The sequence below is a fragment of the Tinamus guttatus genome, unplaced genomic scaffold (assembly GCF_059628265.1).
Source record: "Tinamus guttatus ecotype Peru unplaced genomic scaffold, ASM5962826v1 Tinamus_guttatus_pri_ptg000027l, whole genome shotgun sequence".
Lineage (NCBI taxonomy): Eukaryota > Metazoa > Chordata > Aves > Tinamiformes > Tinamidae > Tinamus > Tinamus guttatus.
The window spans coordinates 3,717,866-3,741,044 of NW_028288561.1; the positions used below are offsets into that span (position 1 = coordinate 3,717,866).

Sequence of the window (23,179 nt, forward strand, 5' to 3'; positions counted from 1 at the left end):
CCCCATTGTCCCTCTGACAACAGCAAGTATCAATCACTAATTATAAGTTTCAGGAAGGGGCAATGGTAGCTGTGAGTAAATTCTCAAAAACAGCACTTTCCTGAGCAGATCTGTGGCCTCTGGGACATGGAGTTCCTTGGTCACCTGCACAGAGTGGCTGGGTTAGCAGGATGGCTGGATTAGCAGCGGCTGCAGTTACTACAGCCCAGTGCATCCCTGGGCTCTGCGGCAGCCGTGCAACCCGAGCCTGCAGTTACCAGTGCATTTGAGCTCGGGGCTGTGTGTGCACGTGAGGCAGCCCGTGGGTTGCAGGTGATGCTACTGGCCCTGGGAAGGGAGCCCTAGTGATGCTCAGGACCATGCAAGAAGTCAGAGTGTGTCAGTGACAGGTAAGGTAGTGTGGTACAAGGACTTCTAAACCAGTGCCAATAGAGCAAAATTTAAGATACTTAAATTCCTCTACCTATTTCCTATAGATATAGGAGGTATAATTACCTATTTACCTACCTAATATTCTTAGTTTAATATCTTGATGCATCCAACAAAAGGCAACTACATTTTAAATCTTGTTGGAGATGATGACAGGCATTTGGGGGCTTTGATGCCTTATCTTGGACGAACAGCAGCTGGAACAGTTGGGCAGTGTTTGCCCTTAGCCGTGGGAGCTCTGGATTGAAGCAACTTAGCTCTGTTCCCAGACCCTGCTGCTGTGCAGGCTCTCTGGCTATGTTCAGGCTCTTCTCTCATGCAAAATGATGCAATTGAGCAGCAGTTTGCCATTTAGTCACTAGACTTTAGAATAACAAAATAACATGTTGAGGCAAAACAGAACTTAGGGAAAATGTGAAATATTCCAGCCAACTCAGAAATGTGGGTCTTAAACACCATATTATGTATCAGGAGGAAATTATCAGCCTTGGTTAAGGTTTCTTTAATGTATTTTTATCCAATTGTGGCTACCTATAAACTACCACTGGTCTAAAAAGTGATTAATTGTGAGCTGACAGTGGTTACCCCTTTTGCCAAACTGGTGAATATTGTTAAGTTCCAGGTTTTCCCACTGTTGTACTTCAGTGGATGCAGTTTAGCTGGGCTGGTGCTCTCTTCCCACTCTAGCACATTTGCCTTTTGGGGAGACTGTTTAGTTTTTTATGCAGTATTTCAATTTATTTGGCCTTGGTTCATGCTAGAAGCAAACATATGTGTCGCAACAAAACATATTTGGCTTAAACTCTTCTATTTGACATATTTAACAGCATGTGATACCTTCATTTATTTAGCAGCGTCTCTATAAAGCAGCAACCCTGCTCAGATGAAGAGCCTTCTGGAGAACAGCATCTGCAGTAGCACACTCACTCTCCTTTAATTCAGCAGTGGTTCTGGCATCTTCCTATGGGGTTGCATTTAATGCTGTGTTTGGGCTTTCCGTGTGCCACCTCTAACTTTATTTTGTGTGTTTTCTTTCCTTTTTAAAGGAACTAGCTAAGAGGACCCCCTCTAAGCATCCTGATCACCCAGCTGTCCAGAACGCATTGCAGGCAATGAAGACAGTCTGCACAAATATCAACGAGACCAAGAGACAGATGGAGAAACTGGAAGCCCTTGAGCAGTTGCAGTCGCACATTGAAGGATGGGAGGTAGGACATGGGACTAGCCAGGGCCCCGGAGGCAGTTAGGAGCCCTGGAGTGTCCAACGGGCTGCAGTTTAGTGACTCACACTGCGTGGGGGGATTTCTGTGCCTTGTGGGGTATGGAAACGCACTCGGAGGTGTGGGTGGCATCACCGTGATGGGTTTCAAGGATGGTGTTTATTTTGGGTATGCAGGCTGCTGCTAAATTGTAGCAGAACAAGTGGGTCGTGAAAAAAAGCTGGAAAAGACTAAAATTTCCAACAGGTAGATCCCTTTGGAAGACAAATCTAGAAGGTGAAATTCAGGAGTGGTCTAAATGGCACAAATTTCTCCTTCCTCAAGTCTCTAGTTTTTCGAGGAGCTTTGAAAGTTAGCTCACTTAGCTTCATACAGTTTTCCTGTAGAAAAAATGAAAATCAGATCAGACAGCAACTGGTGTGTTTGTATTTGCCCTAGTTAAGTTATTCATGGATGTGGTTCTAGCACTGTGTTTATTAGTAAATGGAACTCTACAGGTGGAGCCATTTACTGTGAAAGAGAGAAAAATGAGAGAGAGAAATAGGAGGTAAAGCATGGGGGAAGAGGAAATCCAGGGAAAATAGCCAACCAGTAGAAACACTGGGAAGTTGGGAATATGCCCAAGTCTGACAGCTTGGGGTGTGATGTTTTCATTGAGGCCCTTGAATCAGTGGAGTTTGGAAGCCTCTGGGAGTTGCACCACAGGGAGGCCGTGGTGTTAAATGGCCTCGTGGAGGGAGTTTGGAGAGAGTGACATTTCAAATGTCCGGGCTCACTGCTGCCAGCTGAGGATTTCTGAGCTGAGGCCTCTGTGTAGAGGTCATGAAAACTTCCTCATGTTCGGCCCCTTGGGTGCTCTCCATGACTCGTTTTGGGGTTGTTTTTTATCTTTTGTGTATGTTTTAAACCTTGCTCATTTGTGCCCTGGAGGATGTTCTTGGCATTCAGCTAAAGCTGTAAGAGCAATGCAGATATCCAGCTGTGTATTTTTTGGATAGCGAGCTCAGCTAACAAAGTCATATGATGTTCACTATAGCGAGACTTCCAGAAGCAATTAAACCCATTTTGAGTTCAGTGCAACTCAGGGGTCATTTAGGCGAGAGGCCCCGGAGCCTCAAGCATGACTCTGCAAGCGCCCATGATGTCATACGTGAGGTAATTTCCACACTTCTCACATATCTTATTTTTAGCAGTATATATAGCAATATTCTGATGCTGAAACCTCTTTCAGATTTGTTATATATATATATATACGTATATATACTCTTTCATAACAGAGTCACCTAGGTTATTCATCCCAAAAGGTCAAAAAGGAAGGAGTATTTTTCACTTCCAGTAAGCTGTGGAACATTTCTAAATCTGCTACTAGCATATTCAAAGGGGGACAAACAGCTTTATACATCACAGATAGAGGCCAGTGCCAAACATGATATTTTTTTTTTCTCTTCTATATCCATAAAGAAGATGGAAAGTGATTGACAGCTTCCTATCTTGGGTTGCCACACTGCCAAGGTCTGGCAAATCATGACTCCAAAGCCAAGTGCTGTGTTTGTAAACACTGATTTTAGACTTTTCAGATATGTGTCTCAGTTCATTTCTAATAAGAAGGGCTCCTAACTCCTCTCCTATAAAAGTTGCAATTGCTGAATTAGGTAAATGCCTAGCTTTAGCAATGCAGCATACCAGCCACAGAGCTGCCTGTAGGCGGAAAAGTATATAAGGCAGATTTATTTTCAGTTTATCTGACAGCAGCCAGAAATAGAAAATTTCCCTTTAGCATTGATATGAATTCTGAAACATCAGTGGCCTGTAAATAAGGTTATATACCATACATAATAATTTGATAAGGTGCTTCCTTATCAAACCGTGACAACCATTTTAATCAAAGGCATCTAAAGTGTGAAAAATCAGTAAACATCAGCTTACTTATGACCAAGACTTTAATATTTTTAAGGGCAGCAGCCTGGCAGGTCATACTCAGGCAGGTCAATCATTTGATAATTGGCTGTAATTTCAAGTTTTACCAGCTATGGGTTATGGATTGTTTTTTTTTTCCTTGCCTGCAGTCTAGTCCCACTCTGAAAGGTGAGAAATCCTGTCTTGTCTCTGAAAATATCAAATAAATCTTCTTGCTGTGTTTCTTGCCATAGAAAAATGTCTCAGATTGCTATAAATGTGAAGTAATTATGTCAAGAGCAAACAGGAAATGCATCAACGGTTTTCTGATACCATCACGATGGGTCTCATGCCAAATTAAAGATTCTTAGATTTTAAGGCAAGAAGCAACTGTTGTGATCATTTGCTTTGACTTCCTGCACAAAATAGGCTAGATGATTTTACCAGTGATTTCTATATCAGTAAAAGATTGACCCTGATTATTAATGTTACTATATTCATTGCTTTTGCTGTCTTTTCTTGGGTATCTTTTGGAAAATTAAGTACTTGATATTTAGGAGCTCTGTAACCTTGATTTCCACACTGGTAAAACATGTGAGCAGCAGGCTTCTTGTGTTGTACATGGAAACAATTTCTGTTCCTATTCATGTGTTTGTAAACAGGTTCACAATTCTGAGATACGGTGTCTTCTCCTGGATATGGCCGTTTGGTCATATGACCATATGGGTCATTTTCAAAATAGCTAGTGCTTATTTCTGAATACGTATTCACCATTTCTGTAGAATGATAAAGAATGGAAAAATATATCAGGGCACCAAATGGAAATACTGCATTTAGCTAGCTCTCCCGTCAGTAAAGGCAGAAGATACAGAAACACGTATATGTCCCACACAAAACCAGTGCCACAAACTTGGCAACATTTAAAGAGTATCTGCTTCATTGTTAGCTAAAAGTGAGGTGAGGGCAGCATAGCTGGCAAGGTTTGATTTTGAAAATAATGTAATCAAAGCTTCATTCGCACCTCTAGAGTGACTGCAGTGCGTTTAGAAAGGCTGATTTAAAATTGGTGATTATTCCTGAATAGCTTGATGGCAGCAGACTCTGCCTGCCCGAGCAAAATTGACTCATGTCCTTTTTTTAAAACCTCTCAAGCAAATCTTTTTGGGGTAGCTCTCTAGGTGGAGATGAATTTCATGCTTACGCACAGTTGTCTTCAGTATTTTTCAGTCGAGCTGACTGTGTCTTACAGAACTTTTGCAGTGAGGACAGGGTTAAGGGACCTTTGCCCTGTCTGACTGTGCTTTGCCAACCAAGCAGTTTCGTTGATAATGGACATCTTGCAATCCAAAGTCATTTCTCTTTTCCAGTAAAACTCAAGGCAGTGGTTCATGTTATCTCATGTAGTTCCTTATCTGCTTGCTGGCTGTGGAAGGAAGTTCCCATTACACTAAGAAGTTGGTCTTCCTTTCAACTCAAATAGAAGTGCAAAAATGATACAAATTCTAGAACTGCATGGTAAACGTTTCCTGTGCTTCAAGGTATTTTTCTGCACAGTGATCTTTTGTTAATAAGATGCACTCATACCTTTGAAGTAATAAAAGACCAAGGAACTTAGGGCTGGTAACTAATGTCCAGCCCAACGAACCCTGTTTGGGCAGTGGAATCCACCCCTGATGCCCTCTGGATGTGGGGACAGGTGGAGTTGCCTCATTCTGAGGGCAAGTTGGGACAGTCTGTTGGTTATTTTAATTTGGGTCAAATGCATTGGGCCTCGAAGGCCCTATTGCAAGAATCACGGGGTCATTTTTCCTAGGAATAACCTGTATAACGTTTGAATGGCTTAGAGCCATCTCTTGTGGTCCTTAGTTTCCTAGGATGAGCCTGGGACAAAGAGCCCATGAGCTCAGCTCTCTGTCACTGTTTGCTCCACGTGATGCCTCACACATGGCGAAGAGGAGTGTGCAGGATCCAGCCCCTGCTTTCCATGGATGTGCTGCTCTCTTGCACGTGTTTACCAAGACCTCCATAAAGGAGAGCAGTTGCATATGCTGCTAACGAAAGAATCTGAAGAGATATATCACTATTGCAATGATTTTCCAGAGAGAAAGTTAATACCAATTTATGTCACTATGGGAGCCAAAACATTAGGGAAATACCATTATCCTTTTATAAAGCGTTTCTAAAGTCATCACTTGTGATATTTGCAGTGGTAGCTCAGGATATGAAGGGAAGATTGATGTTCTAAAGAGAGTCATAATGCAGCTGCTTCAGAAGTGGAAGATTTCCTCTGGAAAAAAAGGAGGCCTGTGCAGGATAACAAAGATTTATCACAGTATATGAGGATTCCATAAAAATATTTGTAATCCAAAGAGTGATGGATGTGTTTAGTCACATTAAGAAACTGAGGACTTCCTGCTTATGGACACGTTGATGACATGCAGATAAATACTAAAATTTTAGGAAAAAAGGCTTCTTTGTGAACACTAAAATGTAACTAATAAACAAGATTTATTTTCTATGTTTTAGGGGTCAAATTTGACAGATATCTGCACACAGCTCTTGCTCCAAGGGACTTTGTTGAAAATCTCAGCAGGAAATATCCAGGAGAGAATGTTCTTTTTATTTGACAATCTACTGGTTTACTGCAAGAGGAAATCCAGGTGAGTTCTTTTGTCTTATAGTTTTATGGAGGAACCTACATTTTATATGTAGGAAGAAAGATCAGTGATCAGCTCTGGTCCTGTTGCTCTTCAAGGCTAAATGATGAATGTATCATCTTTTTCTTTCCCCTGTTTTGGGCTATTGCTATCCACTTAGACTGATGACCAGACAGACTCCCTAAATGGTGGGGCATAGCAGACAGTAATGGGATCCCCTTTTTAAGAAGTGCACAGTCCAAAGGTTGATAGAAAAACAACACCGAAATATCTGGACAGCTTCTCCATGGTCTGCAGTGATGTGAGGAAAGGAGCCTTGCCAGCTTTCTTTGTGAAGTTGTTCTAGGGAGAAGGTGACATTAAAAAAGCAAGAGCAAAGTGGAAGACCAGGATAGCATTAGGTGGATGCAGGGCACAGAGCAGCGAAGAAGAGGTGAAGATCAGCAAGTTGCTGTTCAGCGTTTGCAGCCCAAATGCTCTGTGCTTTGTCTTCCTTCCTTAGTCTAGTAACATTAATTTCTGCATCATTCCACCTTATAACACTGTAGCATTATTAACGCCTACTCATTATTAAAATAGCAGTGGCAGCGTAGAAGGCAGCTTGTTTGTGCACCAGAACTGGGTTTCAGTTCTTAAGCATTCCACCTTCACAGTTCCAGTCTCATTCTCACATCTTGGTCTTTCCTAATCTGCCTTGCGTTCTCCACTCCTACTCTTTCCTTGTTGTATTCCCCCAGCTCTTCAATTTGTACCCGTTTGTTGTAGCTATTTATTGGTCACTGACAAGCTGAACCACCAACCCAATTAGAATTCCTCAAAAATCACAGTGTCCTCCCATAGAAAATTCTCAAAATTTGTGCTCAATTCCAACTTTTTTGTTGAGTGGAAATCTTCTAGCCATTCAGCTAGAAAAAGATCCGCTCATATCAACAATGTTCCGACTTTTTGTGTGGATAATGGTGAAGCTAATATGAAACATAAATTGTTAGGTGAAATCTATATTAGAAATTATTAGAATACACTGTATATAAGCATTTGACCTAAAAGAAACATGTACATAGCTCAATCTTATGTGCAGTTCATATGGCTTCTAATCTTATCTAAATGACGCATTCTGACATTGTTGAAATGAAACAAGAAAGATGAAACATTTCGTTTTGATGCTTTTCCAGATTTCTCAAAATCCAAGCTTCCACATGAAGCAGAGTTCAGAAATCCATGTGTCTCCCACCAGAAAACTCTTCCTTTTAAAAATCAGCTCAACTCACTATCTAATCTTGTACTTCTTCAGAGCTCTCAAAACCCTTTTTTTAGTTCTGTTTGTAGTTCAGGTTGGCCTAGTCCCTCCCGCCATCCAGGCACTTTTCCCAGAATACTGAGATTTAGGAAACAAAATGTTCCACTGCCTTTTAAGTAACTCTGTTTTTGTGCAGGAGACATTACTGAGCTATTCTGTAGTTTGGCTCAGTGTAAGAGGAGGCTGCTGTAACACTTTGATTTTCCCAAAGGATCAATATTGTTTATCTTTATTAATGGAGTTTGAGCAGACTAAATTGTCCAGAATCTGATTTCCATTAAAAGCAAAGTATTTTATTAAGCCTGTTGAGTATTGTCTAATGTAAAATATATAATTAGGGACTGCTGACCAACTTTAATTTTGGATCTTTCCTCTGTCTAGCTGCTATTTATAATTAGTCCAGGGTGGAAATGAACATGTATCCAGTAGTGATAGCATGATCATTTGGCCAGCTGCTTGATAGACAATGGACATGTTAGTGGGAAGCAGGTTTTGGAAAAATGGAATCTGTTCACAGTTTAAAATTGAATGACTTGATTTTTCCCTCACTGTGCTTATCAGATTCAAATCACCGTAGCTGTTCTTGATTGAAAAACAGAATCAGAATTCAGACCTTGGTCTTCATTACAGTGCCAACTATGCAGACATTTGAACTTGGGCATCACATCTTCTTATAAGAGCATGAATTATAAGTAGCTTCTAGTACCATTTCAGACACGTTTATAGATCAGGCTGAGGATCTATGTTTTAGCTGTAAGATTGCAAACTCATCTTTTGCAGAAGCTTAGAGAAGTCTGACAAACTGATGACATAGTTTTTCAGGACTGAGTTTTGTTTTGTGTTTTTAGCAGTATCATAGTCTGCTTTTAAATTGAATCCTGATGTCAGGAACAATATGTTTCATGTGGGGAAATGGGCTGAGTATCTGAAGGGTTTTATTAAGGCTGCCAGGACAGCTTTTCTTTTGACTCAACAGTCGTCCTTAGGAAATGATCTAATAGCTCCAAGGTTTTGGTCCCTGTCAGTCTCACTGGATATAAGTATCTGGTCATCACCAAAGGTATATTTGTCACTAAAGCTAGTTCTAAGTAGAAAAATTGCTTAGAAAAACATGATGATTCTCTTAGCACCTCAGTTTATCATAGGCATTTCACGTTAACAGTAATTTTCTCCCCAGCTGTTTTTTATTGCAATATTCTTTGAATTCTACGAGCTCCTGGCAAGTCGCCCCAGCAATCCCGTCACTGTGCAGAGTTTGGACACCTGCCATTTCAAATGATGATCGTTTGACCAGTTGTGTTTTGGTTCACATAGCGGTGTTGTTCTTAGATATTGAAGCTCAGCAGGTGTCAGTTGGATACTTTAAAACCTATTCCAGACATAAAAACCCAGAACATAAATATATGGAATTTTTTTTATAAGGCATTAAAACAGAGACACTTACTTAAACTTATGTGTAAGGATACAAACTCTGGGCAAAACTGCCCAAAGCGCAACACTTTTTAAATGCCACAAGCAGCGACATCTAACATGCTTAGAATGTGACACTGGTCTCTTAACATGTTTTATTTTGAGCTTGGAAGCTGGTACACATGCTGCAAATTTCCCCAAAGTGCAGGTGAACAAAGCAGACAAACAGAATACTTTGTCAGGTATTAGCAGAATTTTCATCCCAAAGCCACGTGCAATTCAATTTTATTGACATTGCAGTGAGTTGAGTTTTTAGGAATGCAAATTTTAAAGGTGTCCCTGTCTTTATGTGGTCTGGCATAAAGCTTGCTGTCAATGCACTGGTATTGCTCCCCAGTTATCTTTGTGGCCTGAGCATTCATATTATTTAGTCACATTATTTACAGTATAATGCATGCAATGCATACATTTCACTATTCACTTATATGAAGTGTTACTAACAGTCTGAATCCTAATTGCAGAGTTGCTGGGAAAAAGGCATCTAAACGGACAAAATCAATCAATGGGTCCCTTTATATCTTCAGGGGCCGAATAAATACAGAAGTCATGGAGGTGGAGAATGTGGAAGATGGAACAGGTAAGGATCAAATTCGGTCTTTTAACAACACAGCAAGTCCATGTTTTGTGTTAGAAGTTGGTACAAAGGTACTTAGTCATGTCCTTCATGGTATTTTAAATGAAATTTTAGGAAGCAATGTAACTTATGTTGTCTCCTTTACTGGACTAACTTACAGAGCTAGGCATGTGGATATGTCTAACTGGACAGACTTTCAGGCATTAGTCCTTCATTCTGAAATGACTTCATGGAAGAGCTTATGTATGCAAAGGCTTGTCTATTTTTTCTCCTAATCCAAGTTGGTTTGAAAAAGATACTGTATCTTCCTTCTGTCCTTTCCTTTCTGATGTCTAAGCCCTTACAGCTGTGATAACATTACTAGCAAATCTTCTTCTCATTTAGAGAGAAGACTAAGTATTACCCAAGTATTAACCTCAGCATCAAATCTGGGTATGAGGCCATGACTGAAGTGTGGGAATGGCTGTTGCATTTACTCTTCCTGTGTTCTGTTCTATACTGGTAGAACACAGGGATTTTTGATTCCATCCGCAAGGACCATAGTTGCCCCTTCTCCTGTTGTAATCAGTCAGGAGTTAATATTATGACCTTCTGGGCAACAAGTACTATCTCATGAGTTCCAGTGTCCTGTGGGGAAAAATTCTTACAGTCGATGAAGCTAATTTATCCTCAGAAAGTTCAGAATAAATAATCTTAACAAACTTCATGGATTTTTTTTTTCACTGATGTCATTGTGTTTAAAATATTTTAATTCTTCCTGGACATGAAATTACAAAATGTCACTCTTAGAACGGAAATGATAAAGCAAATGTAGGCAGAGATTTAAAGATTTAAAGGCATTCAAATTATCAGTGGATCTGGTTTGGCAATTAGGTAGCAGTCGCATTTCCTGCCAAATGTTTGCTCTTCTGGGCAGAAGTAGATCGTGTTTATCACAAGAGTTGTGTTTTCCTTTTTCACTTTTTCTGGGCAAAGCATTGTAAAGGACAAGGGTAAGAATACTGGTCTCTGTTGAATGGCAGTTTGGTCACCAGTGTGCCCAGCCTGGACTTTCCCTGTTGGCCAGGCTCGTGGCATGGCCAGAATTGCCAGGGCTTTCCTGAAGGAAAGGCTGACTCCTGTTCACAGACCTTTTTCACCTAGTTTGTGTGAGTGCTGGATTTTCAAGTTGGACAGCCTGACGACAGGTATTTCTATTAATATTGGTACTCCCAAGGTAGTAAATAACAGCCAGGAATATGCACAGTCAGTGAGATGCATGAAGAAGCATGAGGAGCACCTCCCCAAACCAGATTCTTCAAAAATTGATCCTTTAGGAAAAGTGTCCCACCGGAATTTGTTTTCACCCAAGGATCAGGCCTTCCATTCACCCTGTGTCTTGCACTTTGGTTTTTACAGCAGATTACCACAGCAACGGCTACACCGTGACCAACGGCTGGAAGATTCACAACACGGCCAAGAACAAGTGGTTCGTCTGTATGGCCAAGACTGCAGAGGACAAACAGAAGTGGCTGGATGCCATCATCAAGGAGAGGGAGCAGAGGGAGAGTAAGTGGATAACCTGTCTTCTAATGCACTGGATGAGCTTGTGTACAGAGGCAAAATGGTGTGTATATGTTTAAGTATATGACTGATAGAAAAGCAAAGGTTACAGTTTTGAGGGAGACTGCAAATATTTCTGAAGGTGCTCCTCAAGTTTCATACACATTTATGTCATTATCAAACATTTTTGTTTATTGGGGACAGTTTCCCTGATGCATTGAGTTACTAGAAAAAATACATTTAACCAACTTTATTTACTGGTCTTTTGTTTTGTGTAAGATAAAAATGCATTCCTATTTATCTGCAAAAGCAAAGAGGGAAATGCAATCGGCAGCCTTTTTCCAGAGATAGTGGTACAAACACAACCACCATAATCTTGAAATAAACAAAAGAATTCATGGGGAAATCCTCTGGGAATATTTAAACTTAGACCAGGAGGAGTGACAAATGCATGCAGATGTTTTATCTTTTCTTGTGGATTGAAACAACTAAACTTGTCTAGGAACAGTGTCATGCAATAGCAGTGAGCTCACGGTGCTGCAAATGGGTGAGGAATAAAAGTTCTGATTTCCTTTATAAGTCAGATTATTACCTAGCAAGTGAACCCATTCTCCTATCTGCTGAATGGGAAGAAAAATAGTTCCCTGTTGTAAATGACCCTTATTTTAAAAATGTTCTGCTTTTGACTTTTGGAAGTGGTTTCCCTCTCTGCAGATGCATCTCCATTAGAAATATGTAATTGTTCTTGTATGCTAATATTGAAAGAGGTCAGTGTGAGAGTCTTTTTAGTAGGACCTGGCACTTGCTAAGCAACACTACTTTAGATTTTTTTGAGCACTCTGAGAGTTACAGGCCTGTCACTGAAATTTGATGAGAGCAGAGAATCTAATCTCCTTTGAAAGTCCAAACCTCAATTTTTGTATTCCAGTACTTGGCTGCAGGAGGACATCTAATCTGTTAAAGGCAATGCACATTGCAGTGCTATCTGGTATCAAAGAATATCAAACATAAATACCTTCCCATGTATGAACCACAATGTACCTTTTAATTATAGCAAAGATTTTAACTTCAAAACGTAGATCAGTCATGATTTAAATTAAAAAGAGGTCTTAACTGAGGCTTGCATTAAAAGCTAGAAGTCGCCCTAAGGTAACAGAGAGAATCAGTTTTGACTTTTCTTTTAAAGGCAGCATGTTACTGTTCCGAGCTGGTGATCTGGTCTCATTGATGAATTCTGCATCCCACCATATGATAAGGATCCCGTTTGTCCATGTCATGCATTTTTTTAAATAAAATATATTTCCTGGCTCTTAGTTCTACCCTCAGAGTGCTAAATCATACCAGAGTGCTAAAGATTCAACTTGTTTTCATTTCAGAGTTTTATGAGGTCACCAGTGCTCTATGGAATTTCCTATGTATCAAGGAAAATGTGTGAGGAGAGAGAAGATTTGATAAGAAGTAAAAAGACAGGACTAGAAAAATAAATCACATTTAAACAGGAATTCTGAGAATATGGGGAGGAGACTAAAAAAATCTTTGGGAGGGAAGAATTTTTCCTTAATAGAAAGTTTCTCAAAGATTTCCTTGTAGCATTGACTACTCTGACTTTTTTCTGAGGCTTTTTGTCATGTAGTTTTATGATGTGGCAGCTGATGACAGGAACTCAGGATAAACATGGATATTCTGGCAGACATTCCAGGCCTTATTGGAAGATCTTTGGATCAGGGCGCTTGCAGAGTCACAGAGCTATCAGTGTTCGCATTAGAAAGCCTGGTGAGATTCCCAGTGCAGCAGGATGAGCTGGGTAGGATGTGCATTCCAGCCTGCCCTTTACATCGGAGCCTGGGGAATTTGGTGATGTAAGAGCAGCACGAAGTGTGTACTGTTACACAGGCTGTTTTCTATCATAAGTTCCCTTTGCACATTAGCCTCAGCTCCACGTGTCAGCCTGAACATGGGACTGAAGCGCAGTGTTGCGGGAAGGGGCAGGAAGAAGAGGCTGGAAGACCCGTGGCACTAAGCCAGGGAATTTGCAGAGCCAAACTCTTGAGGCAGATACAGGACACATGAAAGAAACGCTGTGTTTGCAGACAAAATGTTGCACAAGACTTTGTGGAACACACACAGCAAATACTTAAAACAAGTACATTAAGCATTTTCAAAAACTAGAAAGCAGCTCTGGTGACACAGAGGACTCTTCGTTCTGTTCTTCAAGTTTAGTGGAAGGCTAGGAAATGAGAAGCCTTCTTTGGGAATAGCTGCTCATCCTCACTGAGCATAATTTGTGTTCCTTTACAGTAAGGTACTGGTTGCTTAAATTCTGTTTAATGTCAATTCCTGTAAACTTTAGGTACACGAAGACCAAGGCCAATTCAGGCTGACAGCTTTCAAGCACTGGCTAGTCTTAGAGATGTCTGAAAACTGGACTTCTGTTTTGAACTCCAGAGTTCTCTAGATTTGCAAGCGAATTTCTCCTGTCTGTATTCAGGAGTGTCCCAGTCATGATTCAGAGATGTTCATAAAGACAACCAATCTCTGCTGAATTTTGCTTCCTGCTCTATCAGACAGGAGTAATCAGAGCTCCCCTAGTGCATTTAGCCATTAGTGGGTTCAACACCAAGCATGTCAGGCAGAGTCATTTTTCAGTGTGATGCAGCAATGAGGAGAGGGGAAAACGGCAGCATGAGCAAAGTAGTATTTGGTGCACATATTTGGGAAGCAAGAGGTTTGGATCTAGGCCACCCTTAGCCTAAAAGGTTCAAACACAGTTTCAGCTCTTTGTCTGAGTTCACTTCAATTTGGGACCTAAAATAGGCTGTCTAAATCCATTCCTTCGCTAACATACATGCACATATTGCCTGGAGAGGCTTTGGAGCAACCTAGCCAGAAAGCAGAATGATTTGTTCATGCTGGAAGAGGCAATGCATGCACAGCAGCAAATAATTGTTTCTTGTGTCCTGTCCTCCGAAAGCAACTTGCTCTTTCTTTCTAGGTAAAGTGCATTTTCCAGAGTCTGTTCACAAATCTGTGTGAGGAGTGCCAGAAAATGATGGTTGTGATGATAGTTATTGTAACTTAAGCATCTATTCTTTTCAGATAATCATCCTGACTGTAACTTTCAGTTAATATGGGCTATGTGGAAGCTCATAAAAAGTGGAGGTGAAAATTTCTCTGTATCCAATTATCTGTCATTCCTTAAGCCATTTAGTGTCTCTTATATTTAACTGGATAACATGGTTGTCAAATTGTCAAACTTTATTTTTTTAGCCTAAGGGTGTTGGTAAATAGGCTAATTAAGAAAGGATGAGAAAATAATGTTCCTGTCAACCTTTGATGTATTTAAGGATGTGAATTTGATTTTAGCAGTTCTGTATTTTTTGCTTGGAGTATTAGAATCCTCAAAAAGCCATATACTCTGTCAAGCATTTAGCTGCCTTGGACAAATATTATGAAGGCAGTTATTTAAGAATCAGGAGTGAAATTGCAATAGGAATTCAGTTTCAAAAGGTATACAATTTATCTTTATTTATTTAAAACCTGTTTGTCTGTGTTTTGTTGACCATTCTACTTTGTGTGATGTGACGGGACCGTACGTTTGGAGTTGCATTTTTTTTGTTTGCTTGTTTTTTTTTTTTAGCTGGTAATTTCCATGGACAATGTAAAAAAACCCATCATCTTGGTGCTAAACTTGCCAGTGATATATTTTGTGCTCTCTAGCATTTGTGACTCTAGCACTTTGTTTGGCATCAGCTTTTGAATTTGAGTGGGCACTATCCAAAGAATTCCTACATTATATTCCAGGTTTGAAACTGGGAATGGAGAGGGATGCGTACGTCATGATTGCAGAGAAAGGAGAGAAGCTGTACCAAATGATGATGAGCAAGAAAGTGAACCTTATCAAGGACAGGAGGAGAAAACTGAGTACTGTTCCCAAGTGCTTTCTTGGCAAGTAAGTGGCAGTTGAATTGAAAAGGCCTTTTCATACCAATTACAAGAACGGACTCTGGATTTTCTGGGGACAGCACTGTGAGGGCAGATGAGATGTGCTTTGGGGGAGATTAATTGGAAAGGCCATAACCTCCATTTCAGCTGTGGCTTGTTAAAATTAATCTTTTAATTTTTTATTTCACACTGTTCGCGGGCTGTACAATAACAGCTCATTCTTTTCTACACTAACTGACAGTAGCTGTTTCAAATCAGCAAAAGAAGTAAGAAAAAATACTTATATTCCCAAAAGCTCAGGTGGCCCAACCTGCTTTCTCTTTTGTTTACTAGCAGATGCTTACCAGGTAATGCTTAAATCCAGCAGGGTTGTCCCAGGCTCAGGATTTTTTTGTGTGTGTTTGCCAGTCCTACAGATACAATTGAAAGTGATCAGGAGACTCCATGAGAACTGTAGGGATTTCTTTACGGAGTGAAGAAAAAGAACCCCTCAGGCAAAGCCTTACAAAATAACTCTTCAGAATGGCAGGTATGAAAAGGGACCCCATGGAGGGGCCAGATCATCATCACAGGAGACATTCAAGAAGAGATTAGTAGCTGGGCTGTCCTAGGGAATGTCCTGCATGGCTCACAGGGAGACACATGGGTTGACCTGAGAAGACTTTTCTGCCTCAGCTGTTTGTGATTGGGATTATTAGCTGTGGGAAGACAAAAAAGTTCCGAGAGGCAGATTGTGCATTCATTTCCCTTCCCTCCCCTCCTGTCTCTACTGCATGCAGCATTCCTTGTGTGTACCAGGAATGGAAATGATGCTTTGCCTTTCTGCCTAACAGAAGACAGTCTCAAAGCATAAACTGGTGGTATTTCTTCTATCTGAAGAAAACTATTTCCCTCTAGTCTAGTGGATGTCCGTAGGAGACTGCATCCAGTTTTGGTTAGTGTCTCCATACAAGGAGAGGTTGAAGGAGCTGTTTATCCTGGAGAAGAGGAGGTGAAGCAGGTTCTAATTGCAGCCTTCTGCTACCTAATGAGCACTTACAGAGCAGGGAGAGCCTGAATGTCCACAGGGGGACACAAAGAAAGGGCAAGAGGCAATAGTTTCAGTTTGAAAGTATTTTCAAAACTCAGGTGGACAAGACCGTGAGCATTTTGCCCATGAATTAGATGCCACAGAAATCTTTAAAGTAGCTGTTAAGTAAACAATACTATAGCACTGAAGCTTCAGGGAGCAGCATTCAGTTATTTTCCCCTTTTAGCTTTTGAGTTTCGGACTTCAAGAAGACTCCTTTACTCTGATGTTCCCGTGAGCTCTGGGGACGCAGATTGACCTGAAAGGAGCAGGAGGGCAGAACGAGTGGTCAAGTTCAACTTGCACTTTGAGGCAAAGGTTTAAGTGCTTCATAGACCCATTGCCCTTGGTGAGGAGCAGCTGCAGGGCTGCCCTGGGCACGGAACAGCTCTGGTCTTTGGTCAGCCTGGGACAGAGCGCTCCGTAACGGTAACATGGCCTTGTGTGACCAGTGATGGGAATGAAACATCAGGCTTGCTTTTCCTCCCTCTTTAGTTTATATGTTATGTTTTAGCCTGAAAATGATTCTAAAAATGTTTGAAATTACTGGGAAATTGAGAATAAGCTTTCCTTAGAAGATAACAAGCCTGACTCACTGCTACAGTACTCTGGTTTGAGGGCTTTCACAAAGCTGCTGTTTCCATGGGATTCCCCTGGCAGAGCTGAATAGGTTTTGCTGCTTTTTCTTCACTATGACAGTTATAGAGTAGCTTCTCGGCACACTTAAAGTGGCTGTTGTTGTTATTTTAAAGACAAAACACAAATGCTACCTACAGCTTAGATGAGTCAGCTCTGATAAACATTAAGAGACTAAAAATATTCCATTTAGAGCCCACAATTGGAGGCATGGATGCTGGTTTTGATAAGCAGCAAGCCTCAGCACATTGGCAAATAACCAAGTGGTTAATTGGACTCAGATTTCCCATATGTTTTTCTACTTTCAAATATTCCTTTTATTCTTTTCTATGAATTTAACACATTAATAGTATAATCCCTAATTAACCTGGCAAACAAATCAGATCCCCCTAGAGCTTTGGCAATGCTGCATTCATCAGGCTTGTAAAGTCCTTTTTTTTCTGTACCTGCTATTTTTATTTGAGTTCGCATCCTGCATATCTGTACTTTTTTGGATATTTTTCCCTGCCGTATGTGCAGCACTGCCCCTCACCAGAGAGATTTTGTTTTGTGCTGCATGTGCAGAGAGACTTAGCGCCTTTGGCTATAAACTCAAGCGTCATTTAAGTATCTGCCATGCACCAGCTCCAGTAAATTACTTAAATTAACCTGTCAGTGGGACCTGTGCTGTTCTGTGCTTGAATTCAGTTAAATTTGAATCTTCTGTCATAAGCCCTAGTGTGATTCTATTAAAGCCAATGCATTTGCACTACTGAGGAAAAAAGTCAGACCCGGTGAAGACAGACAGACATATGTAATTAATTCAGGCCATTGACATTGCTTGGAGGGATAGTATGGATGGAAGTAGCTCTTTCTGCTTTTGTGCAATTTGTTGTTTTCAAGGGCACCAGTTAATCTTGCTCTCATGATCTCTTTTGGATGTCTGGATTATTCATTAAAATAAGCCTATGTAGCACCTCTGTAGACCCAGCTAAGCCTTCTTTTCCTCTATGTGTCAGCTTTATGAGGAACTAAAAGAAATAGAGAAAAACGTCCCAGACAGGAGAATTATGCGGAGTATTTCCTCCACAAGTGTTGGTTATATTCCTCCAAAATATATCCACCTGGAAGAAGTATCATAATTTGTAACTGTTTTTGCACTTAATTCAAGCAGAGAGTCACCTGTGGATGACTGATGGCTTGCAGAGCCGCGTATCTGCGTCCCTTCAGGGAGGAAAAGCTAATTGCTGCTGTTCTGCTTCCCTTTGCAGCGAGTTTGTATCCTGGCTCACAGAGATCGGAGAGATAAGCAAACCAGAGGAGGGGGTCAACCTGGGACAGGCCCTGCTGGAAAATGGCATTATTCATCATGGTGAGTGCTCCCTGTCATAAAGAGATGCCAGATTTCAGTAATGCCCTGGATACGAGGGTGCAAAATGACTGCAGCTGTTTACGTGGTTTTCAAATGCTTTTCTGTCCCCATCAGATCTTCAAAGTGTTTAATGACTTCGGTATTAATGAGAATGAGCATATCTATGTCATGAAAAGGGAACTCACTGGGTATTCTGGAGGCATTTATGCCTGTGGTAGCTTGATTTCTTTGCAACACTTGCACACAGGCAAGTGTACATTCATTGCACTTTGTGTGCTTTAACTTGCAGGTGAATTTAGCTGCAAAATGCACATCAAAGCAATAAGCCTTATGGATCTTAAGTCACCAATGATCTACATTTCCTTACAATCTCTTGGGAGCAGATTTAAATAAAGGAACCATTTAATTAGGCTAGTATTGCTTTGATCTTTTGGCGTCGCAGCTCCACAAACTTGTCTTCCAGGTGACAATAACACTGTTAAGGAATACTGTGTTATCTTTGCTTAACTAAAACACGGAGAAATCACTCTTGCTGCTAATGTTAGCAGCTCCATAATCCTTTATGCACGTATATTTCCACCCTCAAGTACCAAGACACTGTCAGGCATGTTCAGGCTTTGAAGTCTCAGAAACTGGAAAGAACTTGGTGTTTATTTAGGTGACAAAATAAGACTCTAGTTTTGCAAAGTGTACAGGGAGAGGCATATCACATCATCACATCACGTTTGTGTCAGGCTCTATATGTCAGCTCAAATACCTTGAACACTTTTGAGTAGTTGGCCATAATTGTGGCTTTAGAGATCTTAAGCACTGTGGCCCCCTTTGTACAAAGAATGCTCTTTGCACTCACACCTTTGTTTGCCCACATCTTGAATGTGTGCATATGCACCTGCAGTGCATAAAGCTCTTGAGAGACTTGTTATTCCATCACGACTCTTGATCCTGCCATAACTTCATCCTTTGACTGTGTAATCAGTGTCCTTTTTCTCCAAATACAAATTTACACTTGAGAGAAAACTGCCCATCCAACACCCTGAACAAGATACATATGATTTGGTTTTAACACTGCTTTTACATAGAGCTCCTGGCCACTGTCTCCAATGACTTTTATTCCTATACATTAGAGAGTGTTTGCAACTCTGAATTTAGTAAAGGAAATATCCCTTTAAACTTTGGTAAATGATTAGAAAAGAATAGTGTCTCATTATGTAGCAAGAATGTAAAACCAGTGCATAATGAATGAACTTTAATGAAGCCATTACCTCGACTCTACATTAGGCAATATATTTTATCTTTTGTTTTCACTTGGCATAACATTACTGTCAGATGAAAAGTGCTGAGCTCTCAGCCTGCTTGAGGAGAAGGGCCAAAGAAGATTGCTCAGTGACAGAGTGCTGAGCTCTGTCCATTTTATCATTCCCTTTCCTCTGAGTCTCTTTTAATTTTGGCTCTTTTATCTGGAACTGCTGTTGTGTAAGTCCTGGTGCCCGTCACAGACAGCACAAGTGATCAGAACCTGATCTGCTATGTGCCAGGCACAGAAGACCAACAGGCACTTTCTGCAGACCTGGCTCTCAGCTGGATTTAGAAATGCAAAACCCAGAGCATGCAGACTCCCAAAAACATCAATAGCTAGCACGGCCTGCAAATTCCACCGTATACAAAAGGATATGCACTTGATCCTGCACATTTTATTTTACAGTCTGAAATTAGGAAAACATCACCAAAAGCAGGAGGAATTTTCATTATAATATTCACAGACGAGGAGGTTACTGTGCCTCGTCTGTCGTCTGCTTTGACTGCTGTTTTCCTGAAACCCTCCTTCATTTCTCTGTTTAGTCATAAGCTGCCCTCCATGAAATTAATCTGTGCCCAGTGCCATTTCTATACTATTTTTTTGGTATCCGAAAAATGCATTACTGCTTACTTCAAATTTGAACACTCACTGGCACCTATCAATTAAACTACCACTTACTTGCAAACAAATAATTTCTGCCAATTAGTAATTGCTACCTTCAATATGAGGGTTTCCCTCCTGTATGTTCTCTTAAAATGGTTCACATTTGAGCAGAGACAGGATAAACTTATTTATAATTGCAAATGGACTTCAACCCCAATTTGACCCATGGGAAAAATCTATATGAAATTGTATATGAATTCAACACGCTGCTGATTTGGACCAATGCTCCTTTTGAAGGTGTTGCTTATCACACAAAGTATCTTTTATGTATTTGCCTTTAAAACCTATTAGTATATAGCAAGATTTTAACTGTACTACTGTAGAGCAGCTACTCTGCCAAAAAAGAGGCAATCTCTTGAAAGTACTGTTTAATTTTAAGAGCAACTGAGTATTATATTTCTACAAGGGTTCTTGCATATACCTCTGACAGCTGCAGTTCACCCCGCTGCACAGCTCTGTGCTTATGGAATTGCAGAGCTGTAGTGAGCTGTGCAAACAGCATTAGCATTGAGATAATTGATATTTTGGAGGCATTTGATTCAAAACACTTTGGAGAAAGTCAGAATATCTTCACTAATGCTGCTTCCAAAAACGTAAATGACCTGAATCTGGTGCAAAAGGAAGAAATGTCCGCGTTTATTGGAGATTTAGAAAACAGTTTGTGTTGGTGGAGCCATTCAGAAATATGCATTTCAGTGCGTGCATATGGAGAATTTGAAGAGCTGAGAGCTTTCTTCAGAAATCAGCCAATTTTTAGGTGTAGAACTATATATGGCCAACTGAAGGACATGCTGGGGAAAAAGGACTGGTTTTAGTTACTGTATGGTTGTTTTAGTTTCAGATAAGCACCAGTTTAAGAATGAGCAGGTGATGTACAGATTTCGCTATGATGATGGAACCTACAAGCCAAGAAGTGAGTTGGAAGACATCATGTCCAAGGTTTGTGTTACTGGTTTTAGCTGAACCTAATAGTTTGCATAATAACCTAGAAATGAGTTTTCTCTAAATATTAGTGACCTTTTGTATAGGAGATGTCGACAGCTTTTTACTTTTGTTTTATTAAGCTATTCATCCTAAAGCTGTGGGAGACCTTTACTCTAGAGAGAAGCAGTTGAGCTTTGCAAAAATATCAGTGTGCTTGTGAGTGCACCCAGATTACTGGTTACAATCCCAACATAGTAACAAAAGGTCTTAAAAGGAAACAGTTGACCATAACATGCTTAAGTCTGTTGCAGATCTGGTCATGATGGCTTAAGCAGATAGTAAAGATCAATATTTAACTACAGTTCCTCATAATTGTATTTGTCAGATGAGTTCTGTTGATCCCATATCTGTGCATATACTGTTTAATAAACCGGACTCCTCCTTATGCACATTAGTTCATAGGCTGTGAGGAAGGATGAATAGAGAAAATGTTGGAAAGGAAGAGATTAAAGATAAAAGAAGAGATTTTTCAGTTTCTGGAGGTGTCCAGCTAGCTTTGGTTAGTCAGTGTTTTATTTTATTATTTTTGAAAAGAAAAGGTCAATAATACCATGTATCTTTCCTCTTTCAGGGTGTGAGGCTTTACTGTCGACTACACTGTCTATACACTCCAGTGGTGAAGTAAGTTCATCTTTATGATCCCCTGTGTATGTCATCTAGCTTTGCTAAAGGGACACCATGTTACTGTTGAAATCTTTCTTCTTTCTGCTTATGACCTGCAAAAAACATTTGCTTGGCTCTTTCGCTTCTCTATCTCCAGTGTTTGAATCTGTAGTTGTATTTCTGCTGGGGAATGCTGGAACTGTGTCCTGGAAGTGTGGAGGGCTGGTTTCATGGTCTTCCTGCAGCTAGCCCCTTCTGTCAGTGCACAAGAGCAGATAGCGTGGCACAAGTTTATTTGATTACCCTGGCATTTTCTGTAAATTAAATGAGTGCAGTGAATCAGTGACTACTGATTGAGGGCAGACTGTGTAGTGCAGTTGTAGCTGCTGTATTATTTGGGCTATGGAAAATGTAGACAGATGTTAAAGTGATGTAAACAGATGCCAACGTGATGCTGGGATTCTTTCGTTCAGAGAACTCCAGATGAACAAAAACCAGTTTGAAGTGGAACACAACCTGAGGCTGTAACTTGAAAAAAAAACCTGCATATTTTGGATGGACTCTTCAGAACTTGGCTTGTGTAAATAAGTGCTAAAGAGTAGGGCTAATCTGTGGGCACTGGTTAACTATCTTCCCAGACCCCAGGAGATGATTTTCAGATGTTGTTGTCTTGCTGTGACATCAGATGAATATTTCTGGCCTGTGACAGAAGCCAGCCTGAGCTACATGGGTGTTCTGCTTAGCTACCCATGCTTGAGAATTGCGTATTTTCTCTCTTCATTGTAACAGACAGAAAAACTGGAAAGAAGAAAAGAGAAATCCTCAGGTGGGCATGGCTGGATACCCCAATTCAGCAAAGGTGCCCTCTTGTTGTATGACCTCTGAGTTGTACAACAGATCTTTCACTGAGAAAGAGTTGCTATTGTCATGCTAAAAATAGCTGCAAAGATAGGTACCGTTCATCAATCATTAATCTGCCTAATTAGAGCACTGTGTGTTATTGGTGGCATTTTATTTATTTATTTATTTATTTATTTATGGCCATTCTGCAGTACTGCAGATCTCAGCCCAAACGGTAAGGAGAGAGCAGAAGAAGGTGATGCAGCTCTGGGTAGGCAAAATAGTGATGTATATGCATATGTATTTGCACATGTGCATTTCATCTCCTAGGGCAGTAATTCACATGCAAAGTAGAAATAATTGTAAATGAAGCTGAAAAATTGTCTCTGACCGCAGGGTACCCACAGACTGTGGAATGTAGACTTGAGCTTTAGGGATTGGCAAGGAGAAAATAACTACCACAAGCCTGTCTTGTGGCATTTTATCAATGTGCTGTTTTTGTAATAGGAAGATTCTTCAACTGAGATTCTCTATTGGGATTAATTTGTGTTATTGACAGCCTGAATCTAAACTGTGTATGATCAACGAAAAATTTCAAACTCTCGGAAGTTTTAGTATCCTTTCAGATAGATATGTATGTTGAAGCTTTAACAGATATGTTCAAGCTTTAACGGTCATTGACTTTTTCTGCTTGCCCTTCCTTTCACTT

General features: G+C 40.4%; 1 protein-coding gene across 2 annotated transcripts in view; it reads left to right on the forward strand.

Annotated features, from left to right (window-relative positions):
- PREX1 (phosphatidylinositol-3,4,5-trisphosphate dependent Rac exchange factor 1) overlaps positions 1–23,179 on the forward strand; it is a 145,959-nt gene that overhangs the window by 81,192 nt on the left and 41,588 nt on the right. For both annotated transcript variants that reach the window (XM_088528698.1, XM_088528706.1), the window contains exons 6-13: positions 1,476–1,637; positions 6,072–6,205; positions 9,431–9,546; positions 10,942–11,091; positions 14,887–15,034; positions 17,983–18,083; positions 20,879–20,982; positions 21,599–21,648. In XM_088528698.1, the coding sequence (XP_088384824.1) occupies positions 1,476–1,637; positions 6,072–6,205; positions 9,431–9,546; positions 10,942–11,091; positions 14,887–15,034; positions 17,983–18,083; positions 20,879–20,982; positions 21,599–21,648 (965 nt within the window). The remainder of the gene's footprint in view (positions 1–1,475; positions 1,638–6,071; positions 6,206–9,430; positions 9,547–10,941; positions 11,092–14,886; positions 15,035–17,982; positions 18,084–20,878; positions 20,983–21,598; positions 21,649–23,179) is intronic.